This window comes from Pseudopodoces humilis, chromosome 2, assembly GCF_049639895.1.
Source record: "Pseudopodoces humilis isolate 2021_Gansu_Grassland_sample_001 chromosome 2, ASM4963989v1, whole genome shotgun sequence".
In the NCBI taxonomy this organism is placed as follows: Eukaryota; Metazoa; Chordata; class Aves; order Passeriformes; family Paridae; genus Pseudopodoces; species Pseudopodoces humilis.
In genome coordinates this window covers 110510167-110527513 of record NC_142201.1, presented here as the reverse complement: position 1 = coordinate 110527513, position 17347 = coordinate 110510167, and the positions used below count along the sequence as shown (strand labels likewise).

Sequence of the window (17347 nt, the reverse complement as noted above, 5' to 3'; positions counted from 1 at the left end):
GCAGATTTTGATGTGGGAAGGAAAAAAGCTTTTCCTACAGCACAGGCAGTGATTTTCTGGAACTTGCTGCTGAAGGGACTGTGCTAGCAGAGAGCACCAGGAGGTTAAAAAAAAGCATTAGATAAATTAAAAGCAAACAGGTTCACCAGTGGATGATAAAAGTAAAAATGGGTAAGGACATGCCCTGTTATATCCCTAATATAACAGTCCCAGTGCTGGGTGAGTAAGAGAGGAATGCATCACCAAAAGTGGGTGATTTAGAGGTGTCTAACTATCCCCCATCTGCTTCTGCCACTGTGCAGGGATAGAAGGACCCTCTAGTTGGGGGTTTCTTTCTTCTTAAATTACAACAAGGAAAGCTGGGTGGGAGAAGCTTGAACTGCCAGCTATTGTAAGCTTTTGCTTAATCTCATCAAGTTTATTCTCAGTTACTTCTCTTTCTTCTTTGTACCATTTTTCCTAAATTCAACCAGAAAAGCTGTAAGAAAGCCCTGTCTGGGGGGATACCAAACAGATTCAGTTGAGAGATTCAAAAAGTTATCAATTAAATGTTTTTCCTCTGAATTTATGAGCAGGGCATCATCTCACAATGAATTTGGTGTGAAAGCAGACGCCCAAAATCTTGTGTTTGTCATGGTAGGGAAAAGCAGAAAATCAAGCATGTGTCAGTTTTGTGCCTCTCACCAGGTTTAATGTTGCACTCTCTGCCAGGTGGTCATTCTGTTGTGCTTGACTTGCTGCTATTGTCATCAAACTACTCAGAAAAATGCAATGTTTCCAGTTTAATTTTTTGTGTCACTCTCCAGGTGGGTGGCATATCAGCAGAAATATTTCTGTGGAGAACAATATGTATTGGAGAAAGGAAAATACAAATGCTTCTTTGACTGGGGAGGATCTAGTAAAACCATCATGTCAATTCGACCTGTGAAGTTGGTGAGTTACCAGAATTTAAGGGAAAAACCTTAAAAGAAATGAGACCTTTGGAGTTCAGAGTTTAATAATATTTTTAATATGTTTAATTAATAATAATTAAACAGGAGAGCCCACATTGTAACAACCTGTTTGCTTGGAAACAATCTAAAGACCCTCGTGGAAGGCATAATGAGTCTTTTCAGGATGGAGACTTAAATGGACACTGTAGATCTTTCTGTCTTTTGAGAAAATTGTCAGGGAAAGTTCATAAGAAAAAATTCCCTTTGGCAGACTGCATACATGGAGAAAATAACCTGGCCTGGAAAGATTAATTTGTCTTAAAACATAGTAATTGATAATGTATTTAAAAATACTTGAGAATTTATCTGGCCTGTGTTGTTACATAATAGAATTCTGTTGTGTTATTTTTTTTACTTTTATGCTAAAATATTTGTACTAGATACAGTGAATAAAGACAGGAAATATTTTTAATCCATTATTCAATCCATGCTAGTGCCAACTCACCCAAACAGATTAGTGCCAGAACTGTCAAAGCCCTAATGCAAAACAAAGACAATCTTCAGCCATAAGTATTAAATTGTAATAAGTTTATAAATTATTAATAAGTAATAAATTATTAATAAGTAATAAATTATAGGAATGCAAAAGGAATGCTTAACCTTATTATGAAGAGCACATGTTGAGAGAGGTGTCTTCTGTGGGCTTCAATTCTGCCTTTTTTGCAAGAAACAGCCTCAAAAGTAAATGCAGAGACACTTACATGGACTCTAATGCACATTATGGGAACTAATTAATGCTGATGGATGTTCTCTGTGTGAAAAGCATTGAACAATCAGGCAGGTAATTGTGAGCTTACAGGCAGCTCATGGCAGAAATTGAGGAAGAAAATTGTGCCAAGAGCCTGGGAAGTTTTTTTTTCCTCTGCTCCTGAGTTCATACTTTACAAATTTCAGGTAACTTCATGTGTCTCCTAGGAAATTAACTGTAACTAATGTTGGGGTTTTCTAATATGTGTATATGTATTTATTATTGCAGGAGCCCCTTGGGACAAATGAGCCTCCACATTTGGTATGTTGGCATTACATAACAGTCTCTAGTACTAAACTACACTTAATAATTAAATGCAGATAGTGTTGAATGCCTTGCTTCAGATGATATCTCAGTAATTTCAGGTGACACTTCAGTATTGTCACCTTGCTACAGCAAATCAGTGATGGAGGAAACTGGTAGATGGATAAAAGTGAAGTCTGCTAAGTGTTCTGCTCTTTGCTTTATTCCAGATCATACCCTTTAGTATCCTGTCCCCAAAAATGCAGGCAGTCCAATGGGTTTTGAGTGACTTTGGGTCTCTACAGCTTTTTATTTCCCACTTATTTTCCTCCTGTTTCTGGGAACTCACCCTCCCATCCATTCATCCTTCTCTTTATGGCAGATTTTCTTTCCATTATTTTGCATTGCATCCAGTTTGTCACTCCTGTGTTTATGTATGAAGATGAAAATATAAAGGGCAGAAAACTGAACTGCATGTTTCAAACCTGCAGATGCATCAACACCTGGAAGCTGGGTTTTTTTGTCTTGGATGCTGGTAGTTCTGCTTTCCAAAGTCTTCCAAGCAGGTGGAGCTGCTCTTTAAGGCTCCCTTTTTGCTATAGTAACATCAGAGCTTAACTGGACACATCCTGATGATGATAAATCTGTGATACATTCTGACAGTTTCCCTGAAAGTTCCGTCAAACTTGGTGATAACTTACTAAGAGAAAGCAGTCCCTATAATTCACTCTTAGTCTCAAAATTCAGTTAGTTTAGGGTCTCAGAGTCTGGTCCTTACAAGGTTTTGTTCCATTAATGGACCTTTGAGTTACCTTTCTGAAACACAAACCTGCTCTGTGTTCATCACCATGTCTGCTCTGTGTCCCCTGCAATGTTCTGTCCCAGCAGGGCTCTCCCCCTGTCCAGCATGAGTTGTTTGGCTGATCTTTTTCTGTCCTGCTAGCGTGGGTGATGATCTGAGTGATTTTATTGCTCTCTCTGACAAGCATTTTAATTAAATTGGGAAAGAAACGTGACTTACTTTGAGACAAATGATATTTTAATGCTCTGTTGTTCTGTTTCAGAAAACTTAAGTATTTTGTCATCTGGGCACAATTTCTCTCTCTTGGATGGGAAGTGTTGTGCATTGTGTTACTCAGCAGGTGGACCACACCCTCCTTTTTCTCCAATTCTACCATTTTATGATTAACCCAGGACTGCAGGAAATGTTTCCTGTCTGAAGACATAATTGGTGTATTATTTTAGCCTTAAACACTGACTTCCTGCCCAACCTATTCACATGGCAGTTTGCAGCCAAATCCAAAGACTTTCAAGTATGTTGGCCAGAGGGTCTTGGTAAATGATACCAGATAAAATAACTGACTCACATAAAACTGGTGGGGTCTAAACAGGTGAAGATCATTTTATTTCCATCTCCAGTTCTTCTGTTTTTTCAGGATCTCCCAAAATCTATTCTTTGTGTGTATAATTCCAGTGTTGCAGACCTCTAAATTCATTTCAAACCTTTGAAGTTTCAGTAAATTGTGCTTTACAAGCTTTTTATTTCCAGAAATGTGAAAAAATCTGTGTGTGTGTTTATATGCACAGACACCTATAAATAGTGACATGTACTGGATTGCATTTTGCCTCTTGTGGTCTTTAATAACAGTCTTTATACCATTTATGAAAAAAATGCTATCCTGATTTATCACAATCCTGGTTTTCATAGGATTCTGCCTTGGGGCTAGGGAAGAAAGAACATATTTCGTATCACTACAGTTCTTATAGGAGGGGAAATATTTTGAGTGATTATTAATGGGAAAATATTTAATCACTTAGGATAAGTAAAAGACAGGCTCTTGGAAATATATCAAGAATTTCACTTTCAGAGTAAAATAAAAGTTTTCTACATGAAAACCAGTCTCTTAGTTTGGAACTTCTAAGCATGGTGCATATGAGCTGGCAAATCCGTAAACATCCTGCTGTTTGACCTTTGAATAAGTCGTATATTGGTTATTTTGAATGATTATACATTCTTCCACCTTTAATGAGCATATGTCTGAACTAAGAGAGCTGTTTGCACTGTCTGTAAGAGTGTGTCTTTTTTTCATTTCTGTTCTTATCAGAAATTGAAAAGCAGCAAAATTTTCTTGTATCTTTCAGTAACTCCCCTGACCTTTTCCACCTGCCAAGCTTCCTAATAAACCAGTTAAATCAAGAAATCACCAACTCTGCAAAGCCATTCATTTCATTTATTAAAATAAAGCCTTGCCCAGCAAGAGCAAAGCCTCTTTCAACAGCAGGTGACTTGTACAGGTGATTTAGGGAGCAGAGATAATTGCTGTGCAGCTCTGCATTTGTACTTTAATATTCTATCTGTTGGATTTTTGGGAAGCGAAACCTCACACAGTAATGTCAGACCCTGATGAAGTGGAGATAGCTGCAGTTGGAGACTAATTGCAGTGTTTGCACTGAGGAATCACTGCTCCACCACAGCTTTTGTCAAATTAAGACCCTCATTCATTACCACATAAATTCTGTGTTAAAATGTGTCCTGAATCTTTTTTACAAGCTTTGCATAGCACGTGGCCTATGAAAGAAAGGCAGTATGTATGTATATATATATATATATATATATATTCCCTTTTGTGAAGAGCTTGAAGATGAGTGGGTAAGAAAACACAGTGTAATTACAGCTTAAATAGGTGCTTTGTGACATAGCAGTGCAGTTGTATTTACAGAAAAGTCAGTTACACTTTATTCATTTTATTGTAGCTGATCTGTGCCCTCCAATTAGCGCTCATAGCCTGCAAGGCCAGCTTCAGCCTTTCTTGTTCTTTCTAACAGGAAACATTCATTTCTTTTAAAAACATTGACTGGACTTTTCCATAAAATCATTTGCTGACGCTTGTGTTTGGCCTTCTCACTCTGTGCTGGCAAAAGCACTTGATTTCTCTTCTTTGGCAGGAAGCTTGGCCAATTTGGGGCATGAAGGGGGAAGTAGCTCTTGCAACAGCCATCTTGTTTTTCTTCCATTACAGAATATGAGCTGTTCTCTTGAAACAGTTAAATTTTCATTTGTTTCCAGCCTCTCTTTCAGGCTTTCAAATTAAATTCATCTCAGTTACACAGTGGCAGCCCAAGGGTAGGGAATTCTGGGTGTCTTTGCTATAGATCATTGTAGCAAGGGCTTCTACATCATACCAGGGTTTCTTTTTGTTCTGGTGGGGGCTTTAGGGGTTTTTTGTATGTGTTTTTTTGGTTTAGGTTTGCTTTGGGTTTGGTTTTTTTTTTTGGTGTGTAGGTTTGTTCACTTGGGCTTTTTATTTGTTTGGGGGAGGTTTTTTGGGGGATTGATTGTTTGGTTTTGTCTGTTTTCTTATGTTTTACTTCAACATTTTGAGCCTTTTTGCTTTTTTGGGATGAACTGATCATACCTTGCTGGTGCACTGTGACTTGCAGTTCTTTACCATGACATATAAAAGCAGCTTGGCTGAACCTCAGAGGTCCCCAGTTCCCTCAGAAATCCTCCTGCTAGTTCTGAAATGAAAAGCCACCTGCAACCACTGTGATCACAGAAGATTTTGGGGCACTTTGTCAATAGCAGCTCTGTATCTTTTGACCAGCATTTCCCCATCCTGCTTTGAGCACTGGATTGCTGAGCTGTAGTTAGAGTTTAGCTGTGGTTCGGGGCACTTTGACAACAGCCTTGAGTCCTCCTCTTCTTATTTTTACCTGGGCCCCCTCCTGCTGCAGCTGAACTTATACTTGATAACTCTGCCTGCCTTAGCATCACTGGGGGAAGCCTCCTGTGCCAGCCCAGAGATGACAAAATACTTGATGTATTTCTAAAAATAAAGCAGCTGTAGAAAATGTGAAAGAGTCTTTGAATGACAATTCATTCAATTAATTGTATCTTTGTGAATTGAATGGATACTTCTCTGAGAGTACAGCTTTTTCTGTTTACATTAATGATATTGCCTTCATTTTCCTTCTAGTCATTGTTTTTGTTTTGTTTTGTTCTTGTAGCTCAAAGCTTTCAGTAATACACATTTCCAAGGAGCATATGTAGATTTCACAGCAGAAGTTTCTGATTTTACATCATTCATACCATGTTCTTTTAAGGTTCTCCGGGGATGGTAAGTGTCTGTTGTTTTACATGCCATCATTTTCAGTATTATGAATTTTCTTTTTTAAATGTTACAAAATTTCAGTCAGCTGAAAGCACATAACACATGCCCATCATCTTCCATCATGTCTTAGACCCTTTGTCCTGCAAGGCATCTCAGTAACTCTCATCCAGTCCTTGGTTTGGGTACTCTACATTTTGCTCTCCCTGGGGAAGATTTGCACATTTACTGTGACTCTTTTTTTAACTCCAGTTAGAATTTATTCCAGATTTTGAGAATTTGGCACAGTGGAAGTGTCTGAATTGCACCCAACATCATTTTACTCTGGAACTGAAGTTCCTGTACCACACAATTTGATTTTGCTGCTGTGGTTGCTTTGCTGCATAGCCTTTCAAGTCACCTTACTTTAAGCTTGACAAGAACAAAGAAAATTTTTTATTCCTTTTGTCCTTATACAGTATTAGGTCTTGGAAAAAACACAGTGTAAATAAGCAGCTAGAGCAGCTTATCTTTTTTGTTCCATTATTCTTGCAGTTGGCTCCTGTGTTATGAAGGGGAAACCACTGACAATCACTGTGTGCTGGAAGAAGGCCTCTATGTTGACCTCAGTTCCTGTGGCTGCCCGACTGCTACAATCAAATCCCTCAAGCCTATTCAATACGTAAGACTTTATTGGGGGGAGAAAAAACCAAAACATTTTGGAGCTCTTTCCCTTGTCAGATGTCTGAAGCGAATACTTGCCCTAAACAAACTCGCTGTTAGGGAAGAGTGAGGTTTGTTTTCTTGGCTCACGGGGTTTTTTGGGTTGGGAACAGGTCAGGCTGTGTGCACACTCACAGGAGGTCACCTGCAGCTGCTCTTGGGTGTTCTGGGTTTAAAGTTGTTCTCTTTTTTACAAGTGAGGCACAAGATCCCCCATGGCCAGGAGGTTGTACAGGAATGCATTTTGCCCTCCAGAACAAGGGAGGTACAGCCTTTTATACATCACAGAACATACAAATCTGCGGTCTTGATGTGATGTCTGTGCCTTTCTCCCACATCTTGCTGTGCTCTTATGCAGGAGCATCAAAGATGAGCTGTAACACTGTTGGTAAAAGAGAAGCAAGTGGCTTCTCTGCCCCCTCCTCTCTAGCACTGGCCACCAGCTTCTCCAAAACTCTTCCTCCTTCCCTGATCACAGGAAACACAGCCTATGTGGTGTGTGTCTTTCAGTGCAATTCCTATGAAGCTAGACTTCTGTGATTACTCAGTTCAGCTTTTTCACATATGAAGTCCTTTATACCATTTGTGTACAGTTTTGAAAACAAAAGCAAAAACACCCAACCAACCAAACAACAAAAAAAACCAAACACCCCCCCCCCAAATTCCAAGCAAGTGCAAACACCAAACCCATGGGCGTGGTGGGAAGGATGTACAACTCAAATTTGAGAGCTGGACTTTCCACTAAACTTTAGAGATACTCTGACTTCCCACCTGTTGAGAGCCTGGGTTTTAGACTGAAGTTTTAAAGTTCCCCTTTTCAAGTTAGGCTTTTGGGCTTTGCTGTGCCAAATCCAAGTGAAGTTTTGACATCAAGTGATAGTAGGCCTCATCCAAATCCCCCTGCCTGTAATCTCAGGGGGAAGTAAATACGAAGTTTGGCATGGTAGGAGACTTCTGGCAGCCCTTGATTGCCAAGGGCCAGGCCCTGGAAGAAGTGTGTTTGGCAGGCTGTGTGCACAGAGCTCGTACACATCTTCCTCTGCTTTGGCACCTCTTAGTTTGATTCTTCTCTTGCCAATAGGAGCTCTTGTATTTCACAAATTCACAAAGGCACTGAACAGCATAAAATGCCACTGAACTCTTACCTGTTTGCCCTGGGCAGTGCTGGGGACCCTGGTGAGGTACAGACGTGACCCAGAGCACGCAGCAGGTCACAGCCAGGAGCAGCCACAGTTAATTCTGAGCATTGTCCACAGTGCACTGTTCTTGGAACAGAGCCCCTTTGATTACAGCATATTTCTGTCAGCTCCTTCCAGAGAGGAGGAGTGAGCCTGTTCCCAAGTGGGATTGTTGTGTAGCTTGATTGAATTCATTTGTGGTGGTGGGAACCCCTGCCATTATTCAGCTTTGAATACCAGCCTCCTTTCAGAGCTAAGGTGTGTCCCCTGGTAGCTTAGGTATGAGAAGGAGCACTTTTAACCTGACACCATGCCCTGGGTGTGCATTGTCTCCTGCTCTCCTTTCTGTGAGATGTAATTGCTGCAAGTGGAACTGTGGAGGAATCCCACACTGGGAACGTTCCATTTATTCTATAGAAAATGCAGCTTTGATGGAAACAAACTATTTGCAAGCAAATACAACAACTGCACTAAATGGGGGGTAAAGTTACTTTCTTCTATTTAAGAAAGTAAACTTTTGAGTTTTTAGTTTGAAAACTCACAGAAATGTAATTTGTTTGTCTAAGAGCTCACTTGCATAACAAAATGAAAATTTTCCTTCTAAATTACTGAGTTGGTCCAGCTAAAACAGAAAAAAAACTCAAACAAACCAAAACTTTGAGAGCAATGCAAAATGATTTGGATGAGAAAATAGGCTCACACTAGTGATAGCTTGATGATTTTACTGTAGTGACAGTATTTTAGGTTGGCTGATTTTTTATTCTAGCTCTTAGCTCTTGGAGGGATGTTTTGTGTGTTGTCTGGTGAAAAGTGAAGTTGTCAGCATTTGAGTGTGGCATGCTACTCCCACACCCTCTGCACACACACTCTCCCATTTCACAAGAAATTGAAATTAATATGGTTCCACTTTGGTTATTTCCCCATTTATTGTGTACTGGCATAAGGGTGAAATTTAGCACATCTTTGCAACTGATTTCCTCTGTTCCTGATGAAGTTTCCTCTCTCCCATCACACCTTATCCTCCAAGGTATATAATACTCAAACTTAATCTTTAGGAGGACCTAACTGTGCTTTCTTTCCTGCTCAAATTTTGCTCAAATACAGGTTGGACTGTTTTGTCATCTTCAGAGCGTTCAGGAAAAGCTGTGGAGTAACAGGAGAGTACAAAGAAGGGACAGCTGACACTGATGTCATCTGTCTCTCATCATCTCCTTTCATTTAAAAGTTCCAAAGCACTCTTCCAGAAAAGCTTGTTGATGAAAGGTGCTGTTGTATTGTTGTTAAGAGCCCTCCTGCAGGCAGGTGAAAGCGTAGCACAGGTTCAGAGTTGCTGCAGAGGTGCAGGTTTCTGTGCCTGCACCAGCAGGGACCTGCCTTTTGCACTGCCATGGATTCATGGAAAGGAAACGTGGGCCCTTGCCCATCAGCAAGAGAGCAGGTGAAGGCAGCTGGGCCATTCACAGGGCCATGGTTGCTTATTGGGGCATTTGTCCAGTGCTTGCTGCTTGAGGAGGTTAATCTTCTGGGATAGCTAATCTTGCAGTGAGGAGCTCAGCTCTGGTGCTGACTTTTCTCAGGTGTGTTGTTTTGAAAAATTCCCTGTCATATTTGATGTGATTTACATGGACAAAAATGCCCAGGATTCTTGCAATGAGCAATTAGCTTTCCTTCTAAAGTGTTACCTTCAACCTGTAAATTAAACCAGTCTCCTAGTTTCTAAAACCAAAAATGAGATCCAGGTTGTAGGTTGTGCAGTGCTTTTTTTTGTATGGTTGGGGTTTTTTTCTCTTTTCTTCTGAAGCATTCTTTATTCTTGCTCTGATCAATTGTGAAAATCCTTGTATTTCTATATTCTCTAAGTTAACTACAGGTGTTAACTAATCCCCAGCATTCCTGTGAGGCAAATAAAGAAATCAGATACAAAAGCTAGCTGCAGTTTCCCAGGGCCAGGCTCTGAGTCACTCTGTGTGGCTGGGACTGGACCGTGGGCGTCACATCGTCCAGCGCCGCGCTCCCTCAGCCAGGCATCCATCCCACACCGAGGGGAACAGCCAGGAATCTATCCCAAAGTGAGGGGAGCAGCCAGGCATGCATCCCACACCGAGGGGAGCAGCCAGGCATGCATCCCACACCGAGGGGAACAGCCAGGCATCCATCCCACACCGAGGGGAACAGCCAGGCATCCATCCCACACCGAGGGGAGCAGCCAGGCATCCATCCCACACCGAGGGGAGCAGCCAGGCATGCATCCCACACCGAGGGGAACAGCCAGGCATCCATCCCACACCGAGGGGAACAGCCAGGAATCTATCCCAAAGTGAGGGGAACAGCCAGGCATCCATCCCACACTGAGGGGAGCAGCCAGGCATGCATCCCACACTGAGGGGAGCAGCCAGGCATCCATCCCACACTGAGGGGAGCAGCCAGGCATCCATCCCACACCGAGGGGAGCAGCCAGGCAGGAGCAGCTCCAGCACAGACAGTTGGAAGGGATGAGCTGGCCAGGCCTGGAGAGTGGAGATTTTCCCAAGGATGTTGTAACACAGCTGTGGAGGCTCCCCCAGTTTGGACTCTGGTAAATGCTGTTTGCAAAGCAGCAGGTCAGCAGTGATGGGAAGTGGGGCAGTGCCCCATCCCTTGCCATGCCTGGGTTGCACTCAGGCTTTGGTCTGGCCCTTTGGATTTCTCCCTTTGCCTTTATTAGGCTTTCCCATCAAAGTCTGCAAAACCTAAGTTGGCCAAAAAAAAAAAAAAAAAAAAAAGGTGTGAGGGAAAATATGTTTTGTGACAGGCCCTTTTCAAAAGGGCTTCATTAGTAAAAATTCTCACAACTTTTATAATGAAAAGTTATGCATAGCTAAAATTATGCTTTTTGCTCTAAGCATGTGTGCAAATTCACCTGTGCACTTGGTTTTCAGTGCTAGTGCCCTTTGGTCATCCTTTTTGTGTCTGTACACCACTGAATAAGCTCATCTTGCACTGATCCTTGTTTAATCTCAAACACTTCATGCTTGCATTCTGGGTTTTTTCCTGAGCTGGTGAAGCATAAAAATCTGTTCTGAATTGTAAAAAATTGTGTTGCACACCTTCACTAAAAGCAAAGTAAAAAGCATTGAGGGGAAAGCCTGAGCCTGAGTTGAACTGTGCAAGAGATTTTTAGTATGTTGATTTTTAGTGTTGATTTTCCATGGTTTACCTGTGTCATTGCACCGTGTGCTGTGTTAGCCATAGAACACCACACCTGTTAAGTAAAGTATATCAGTGTATTTAACAGTTTACAAGGCTGCTCATATCTTGAAATGGTATGTAAATATAGCTCTCCTTAATCACTGGCCTCTTGAATATAATAAATCCCTTCAAGTTTCTCTCTGGACAGTAGCATGAAAAAACAGGACAAGCAAAATCTCATAAAATGCTATTGGTGCTGGTTTAAGCAAAGGCAGCCAGTTCCTTCACATATAAAAATCATGTTAAGAAATTCTGTAGTGCTTTGTTGTTCTCACAATTGGCAAGCTTTTCCCAAAGCATGGCATTTCAGATATTTTCCTTGAAATAACTGTGAAAAGAAGCTAAAGTAACGCTGACCTAGACATGGGAATGGGTAAATATAGATGTCTTTGGCTCACCTTTCAGGTGAAAATGCTCCTCAGCATTCTGCAAGAAAGGCTGGGAACAAGACGCCTCTCAGCCTGACAGCATAGTCCCAAACCTTGTTATTCACTGTTCCTAGTTTCCATGGAGCTGTGAAAACAAAGTCAGAGAAAAAAGCCAGGCCAAAGTCACTGCTGCCAGCTGTTGGCCTAGAAGGGAATGCAGAACGTGAGGAATCAGTGCATTGCTCTTTATATGGCTGTGGAAACAGGAGAGCTCAGGCTTGGCACAGCAGCCTGGTTTCTTTCTGGACTTCATGTCTGCAAGGTCACTGCATCTCTCCTGAGGTTTCCCTGGGACAGAGGGATCAGAGTCATCAGTGGTGTGTGTGTGTCAGGGACTCTGAGCAGCTGGGCAGGGAGTTCTCAGACCTCTGAGTCCAGGCAGTCACAACCACAGCAGAGCTGGAATAATTTTAATTGACTCCAGACGTTTGCTGTTGTGGTTCCTGTGAAGAAATGGATATGCTGGCTCAGGTGACTTGTCCATCTAGTACAGCAGCCCTGTCTCTCAACATCCTCAGTGTTGCAACAGCAGGATCAACATTTAGGTTTGGGTAGCAGTGTCCAGCAACACGGATGCCAAATGGTGTTTCTCATGGTTAGCAATGCACTCGGGAAAATCGTTGGACATGATTTCTGGTGTCCACTCAGGTGAAAGGCAGTGCCAAGGCCCTTGCAAGCAGGAGTGGGATGATTCTGCCTGGCTGAGCAAAACAACCTCAGGAGTAGCTGCCTGCACTAGACCTGCTGGTCTGGGTTTCAAAGTGAGCCTTTGGCCAGCCACTGTAGGTCTGATGCACCCCATCCAGCAGAAGGCACTTGGGAAGAGCTGACATTCCAAAATAAAAACGTTACAGGTTTTAATTCCTTTCTGGTGTGTGACATTAGATTTTGGGAGTACAGCAGGCTTTAAAAATCTGAGTGGATGATCCAAGCTCTTTTTCAAAATGTCTTGGTGAGCTGTCTGTCCCTGCAGAGTTGCATGACTTGGGCAGTCCCTGCACTGGCTGGCAGAGGAAGGCAGTCTCTGAGGCAGAATCTGATCAACCAGCTGCATACCAAGTGCACTGAGTCAGTGTCAAGTAAATTCATATGTCCTGACACACCCCTGAGCTTTTCAGAGACACTTCCCTACACTACATGTGCCTCTTCAAACATGAAAATTAATTTCTCTTAATTACTCAGTGCCTATGTCAACTTTAATTCAAGATTTTGTTTCATTTATTTCACCTGAGGCCATGTCTTTGCTGCAGGAAAATCCCAGATTTTGCCTGAGCCAGCTATCTCAGGGTAACATCTCCTAAAAGAAGGTGCCTTTCCTGGAGAGGCAGCTCACTGAGTTAGTCAGACCTGTTCCCTCTTCCTTTCCAGGTGTAAATTGCAAGTGCTTTTGCTTCTGGTTTTAGGTTAAAAATGCTGAAGCTTTGTACAAGTGTTCCTTGTAGTTGGGCACGGAATTGGTGTATTTAAATCTGCTTCCTCTGTTTTTCTGTGGGCCTTACCAGTGCACCACATTTTCATGCAAACTAATCTTTTTATTTGCTTTCACAGGCAATCTATCAACTGTAGAAAAGGACATTAAGTGAAAAATGTTTCAATTCTACATGAGATTGGAGAATTTACTAATTATACTCTTCCTTCAAGATGTCAGAAGAAAAATAGGAATGTCTTTTAAAAACATTGAGAACGTTTTGGTTGACCTTTCTGACCTTCTACAGTTTGTAGCTCTTTAAAATGTTTGCAGTAAACTACAGCTAATTGAAACCTCCCGACAATAGACTTCGATTTGACTCACTATTTTAGATGCATGTTCCATCAATAAGTAAATAAAGTGGATTTTTTAAAAGCAATCAAGGCCCTGATGATACAAATCGGATCAAAATGAGTTTTTTCCAAACAGAGGCCTCTGGAGCACTTGGTGACTCTCTTTGCCTGGCCTGTGTCAGTGGGGCACTACGCTGATGACAAAGCCACTGATAAATGCAGTTTGTTTCAGCTCTGTGTGCTTTGGGGTTTTCCCTTGTTGTTACAGTTTCTGAGGGAGCATGAGCTAACCCAAAAGCTTTGTAGGAAATTCAGCTGGGGGCCAAACATCATCTCTAACAACTGAAGTTAGACTATTCCTCCTAAAACTTTGTTCTTTTTTTTTTCTCTTTCCTCCTCCCCCAGGTTTTTGCTGAGCCTTCCATCAGTCTGTTCAACCTGGAATGCTGCAAGGGCAGAGAGCTGCACTTCAGTGAACCAGTCAATTCTGTTTTGAACGAGGACCTCCATTTTTACACCCAGTCTCTGTGGGTGAGAAGTGGATTGTAAGTATAGAAGGAATATCCCTGTCAGTTTTGCACTGTGAGAGTTGTCTCATGATTATTGCCTTGTTCATAGGATGGTTTACATTCTTAGCTTCTATTTTGAGGCACAGACTTTCAAAGGCAGGTAGTGTAAACTCAGAGTGCCTTTATTAACAGGCTGTAAAATGCCAGCTATAAACTGCAGTGATTTAAGCTACTGCAGTGGCTCAGGGAAGCTTGATGTGCTGACTGGCTGCCAGAGAAGCAGCAGCTTTTGAGAGGAGCTCAGGGTGGATCTGACAGCTGAAACAGTAATTTGCTTCTGTTATTAGTTAAACCCTCCTCCAGGAGTGTGAATGTACACCCAGTGTAAACATTTTACATCTGCAGAAGTGACCTTCTAACCTCTTCCACGTCTCACACCTTTTGGAAGAGCTCCCAAGTATTCTGTTTTCAGCCAGGTTTTCAGCCTCCACACCCACAGCAGCAACAAATAACTTGCAGAGTCTCATCCTGCAACTGAGGGTGGCTGGAAACTGCTGTTCTCCTAATGGGACAAACATTTCCTATGTTTATGTTTGACCTTTCCCCACCTTTTCCACGCGGGCAAGGCTGTAATTTTCTTGAAAGAATAGTGAACATAAGCTTCCCCACAGAGCTTTGCCAGTTCACAAGAGTTCCCAACATTTGTGCCACTGCCATCCTGAACCTTTGCTGAAAATACAGACGTGGGTGTGTTGTCTGGAAATTCAATTCCTTTGCCCCAGCAGCTGGCTGCAAAGGAAGGGTGATGGCTTTGGGACCACGTGGCAAGAAAGCACAGGAGAGTGAGTGCAACAGGCCAGCCCCTCCTGCATCTTTCTGCTCATTATTTCTGCTCATTATTGGGTGTCCAAGCCAGGTTAGCTGCCTGCCTGTCTCTGGGATGGAGAAAGGCTGGGTTTCCTCTGAGCTCTTTTTGATGCTTCCTAGGAAAGAGACCTCCACATCCTGTTCCCATTCCACACAGCAGACAGGTAACCTAAAGGCTGAGTGTGTCAGGTGATTGAAGGATGTCCTAGAGGGTTTGTTTGCCGTATCTGGGATTCAGAGTTCAGGAAGGCAGGTTTAGAGGTTTTTTTGGCTCCTTGTCCCAAAGTCTGCTGTCAGCCTTAGGCAAACAGCAAAGATTTATGTCAGTACTCCAATGGCATCTTGCTGCCAGGCTTAGGTAAAAGGCTCCTTCCTGAGCCAGCTGGCCACCTCAGGAAGGCACAAACCTGGAATCCGCCTTGGCAAAGGGTGCTGGGTTCCTCAGAGGTGTGGGAGAGGTAGCACAGCCTGTGTGAGAGCAGAGGTGAGTTTTGCCTGTGTCACTGAATGCCAGGAGCCCAACCTTGCTTCAGATGGTGATCACTGTAAGTCTTTCCCCTCTCTGTTGCTGATAAATGATTGTTTTGAAACTGCATTCCACATGAGACTGTTCCACACTCCAAGAATAACGTTAACAATGAATTCTCAGTGATTTGACAGAAACCATGGCAAGGAAAAAAAAAAGCCAGGAATGTGTTCAGAGTATAAGGAAGACACAGGGATGGTCGGGCTGCCCTGAGAACCTGCTAGTCAGGAGGTGTGGACTTTGTTTGAAGAAGCAGGGACCCATCCTCATTGCCAGGCAGCTTGCAGCTGGTGCAGCTGAGCCTCCATGGAGCCCTGAGCAGGGCTGGCTCTCAGTTTCTCTGAGTTGTGGGCACTGTGCAAAAGCAATTCCAGGTGCTGTGGGGCTGTGGGTGTTTTCTCACTGACTCAGAGTGCAGCCATCCCTCATGTTCTTGGCAGCTGACCTGTAAAACAGGTAACCAGGGAAACCAGCACTTGCTTTGTGTTCGGAGGAGTTAATGAGTCAGGCATTTAGGAGGCACTGTCCACACAGCAATGTGCTATTGATACAGACAGAAGGGATCTGTGCTCCTTAGGCTGCCTTTGTGAGCAGCATTTACTGAGCAGATGCCCAGATAACAAGGGGTCTGTATGAGCCAGTGCTTTAACTGGGTGTTCCAGGACTCAGCCACTTCCATGGTGTATTCATGACAGGAAAATCTGCTGCAGCAGGGTCTGGGGTTTGGAGTGAATACCTGTAATGTGTTTTCAGAGCAGTGGAATTGTATAAAAAGCTTTAACTGCAACAAAAGCATCAGATGAGATCCTCTCATAATTAATGTGCACAATCAGGCAAAGCTGCAAGTGTGGCTCCCCAGTTTCCCAACACAGGCCTGCTGAAACCAGCATTATTCCCATCTGGGCTCTTGCAGAGGTTCTCCTTTTTGTGGGGAAAGAAATGGAGGGGGAGAGGAGAGATGAGAAGCGCAGTTTATGAATTTTCTGACAGAAAACAGGTCAGAATTTCAACAGAAGGCAGTCATCCCACTGAAATGGATGGCATTTTGCAGTACAGAAAGAGAGGCTTGATACTAGCATCACTGTGGAGAGGTCTGGGGGTTTCCAGGAGCACAACCCTGACCTGAAGTTAAGTCTTGCTGTGGAAAACAAGTGCCCCTTCATGTTCTGTTTTGTGTATCCAGGTGGATCGCCTACGAGGGGTGCAATTTTTTAGGGAAGCAGATTCTGCTGGAGCCCAGGGAGATTTCAAACTGGAGTGAACACAGTGGCTGGAAAGTGATTGGCTCCCTTCGTCCTGTGAAGCAGGTAAGACTTGAGTGAGAAAAGGGGGTTTTATGGACAGGGGTTTGTGCACAGGTATCAGTTCTACCAGCAAGCACATTGGGGTGTGCTGTACTCCTTAAATCAGGCCAGGTGATGACAGCCAGAAGGACCCACTGGAAGATTGCTGAAGCAGAAAATGTCTCTCATGGCAGTTATTGAGATCTATGTTAGGTTCCTAAAGGGAAATAATTCCCAGTTTCTTGGTGCCAAGTTTTGTTTTTCTTAATTGCTCATTAGCATGTTCTGTGGATGCTCTATTTTTACAGTTTTGCCATATAACAATATAATGAGAAAACCAATTTCACACTGCCTTGTTTCATAATTAACATAAATGGAAGCAAGAGTGAATTTTATTGTGGTGTAGCCTGGATTTCCAAAAGAGGCAAAGCTATGCAGTTCCCATCAGGTTTTCCCCTCTCTGCCTCACCCCAGGTGATTCTAATTTCAGTCTCATTCAAAGGTTCAGGGCTCTAAACCACAAAAAGTAACCAGACACTCTGCTTATGCAGGTTATGTTTATGGATGCTTGGTGGGAGAGTTGCCTTATTGTCTGTAGCTCAGGGTTTAATATGGAAAAAAGGGAGATTTAAAGCTCCCAGAAAAAAAGCTGTGCTGGAGCTGGGGTTCCAGCAGAGCTGCCCTTTATAACTCCCTGCTCTTTATTTGCACTGAAACCAGTGAATAACAGAGCAAAAACTCAAACCCTGCAGTAGCCCTCCAAAATCCTCTTT

The 17347-nt window shown here is 42.8% G+C and overlaps 1 protein-coding gene across 2 annotated transcripts in view; it reads left to right on the top strand.

Moving 5' to 3' along the window:
* The window catches only part of CRYBG3 (crystallin beta-gamma domain containing 3), an 82157-nt gene that overhangs the window by 61572 nt on the left and 3238 nt on the right, over window positions 1-17347 (top strand). For both annotated transcript variants that reach the window (XM_014253559.2, XM_014253558.2), the window contains 6 exons: window positions 807-933; window positions 1969-2001; window positions 5992-6101; window positions 6627-6753; window positions 13795-13934; window positions 16475-16598. In XM_014253559.2, the coding sequence (XP_014109034.2) occupies window positions 807-933; window positions 1969-2001; window positions 5992-6101; window positions 6627-6753; window positions 13795-13934; window positions 16475-16598 (661 nt within the window). The remainder of the gene's footprint in view (window positions 1-806; window positions 934-1968; window positions 2002-5991; window positions 6102-6626; window positions 6754-13794; window positions 13935-16474; window positions 16599-17347) is intronic.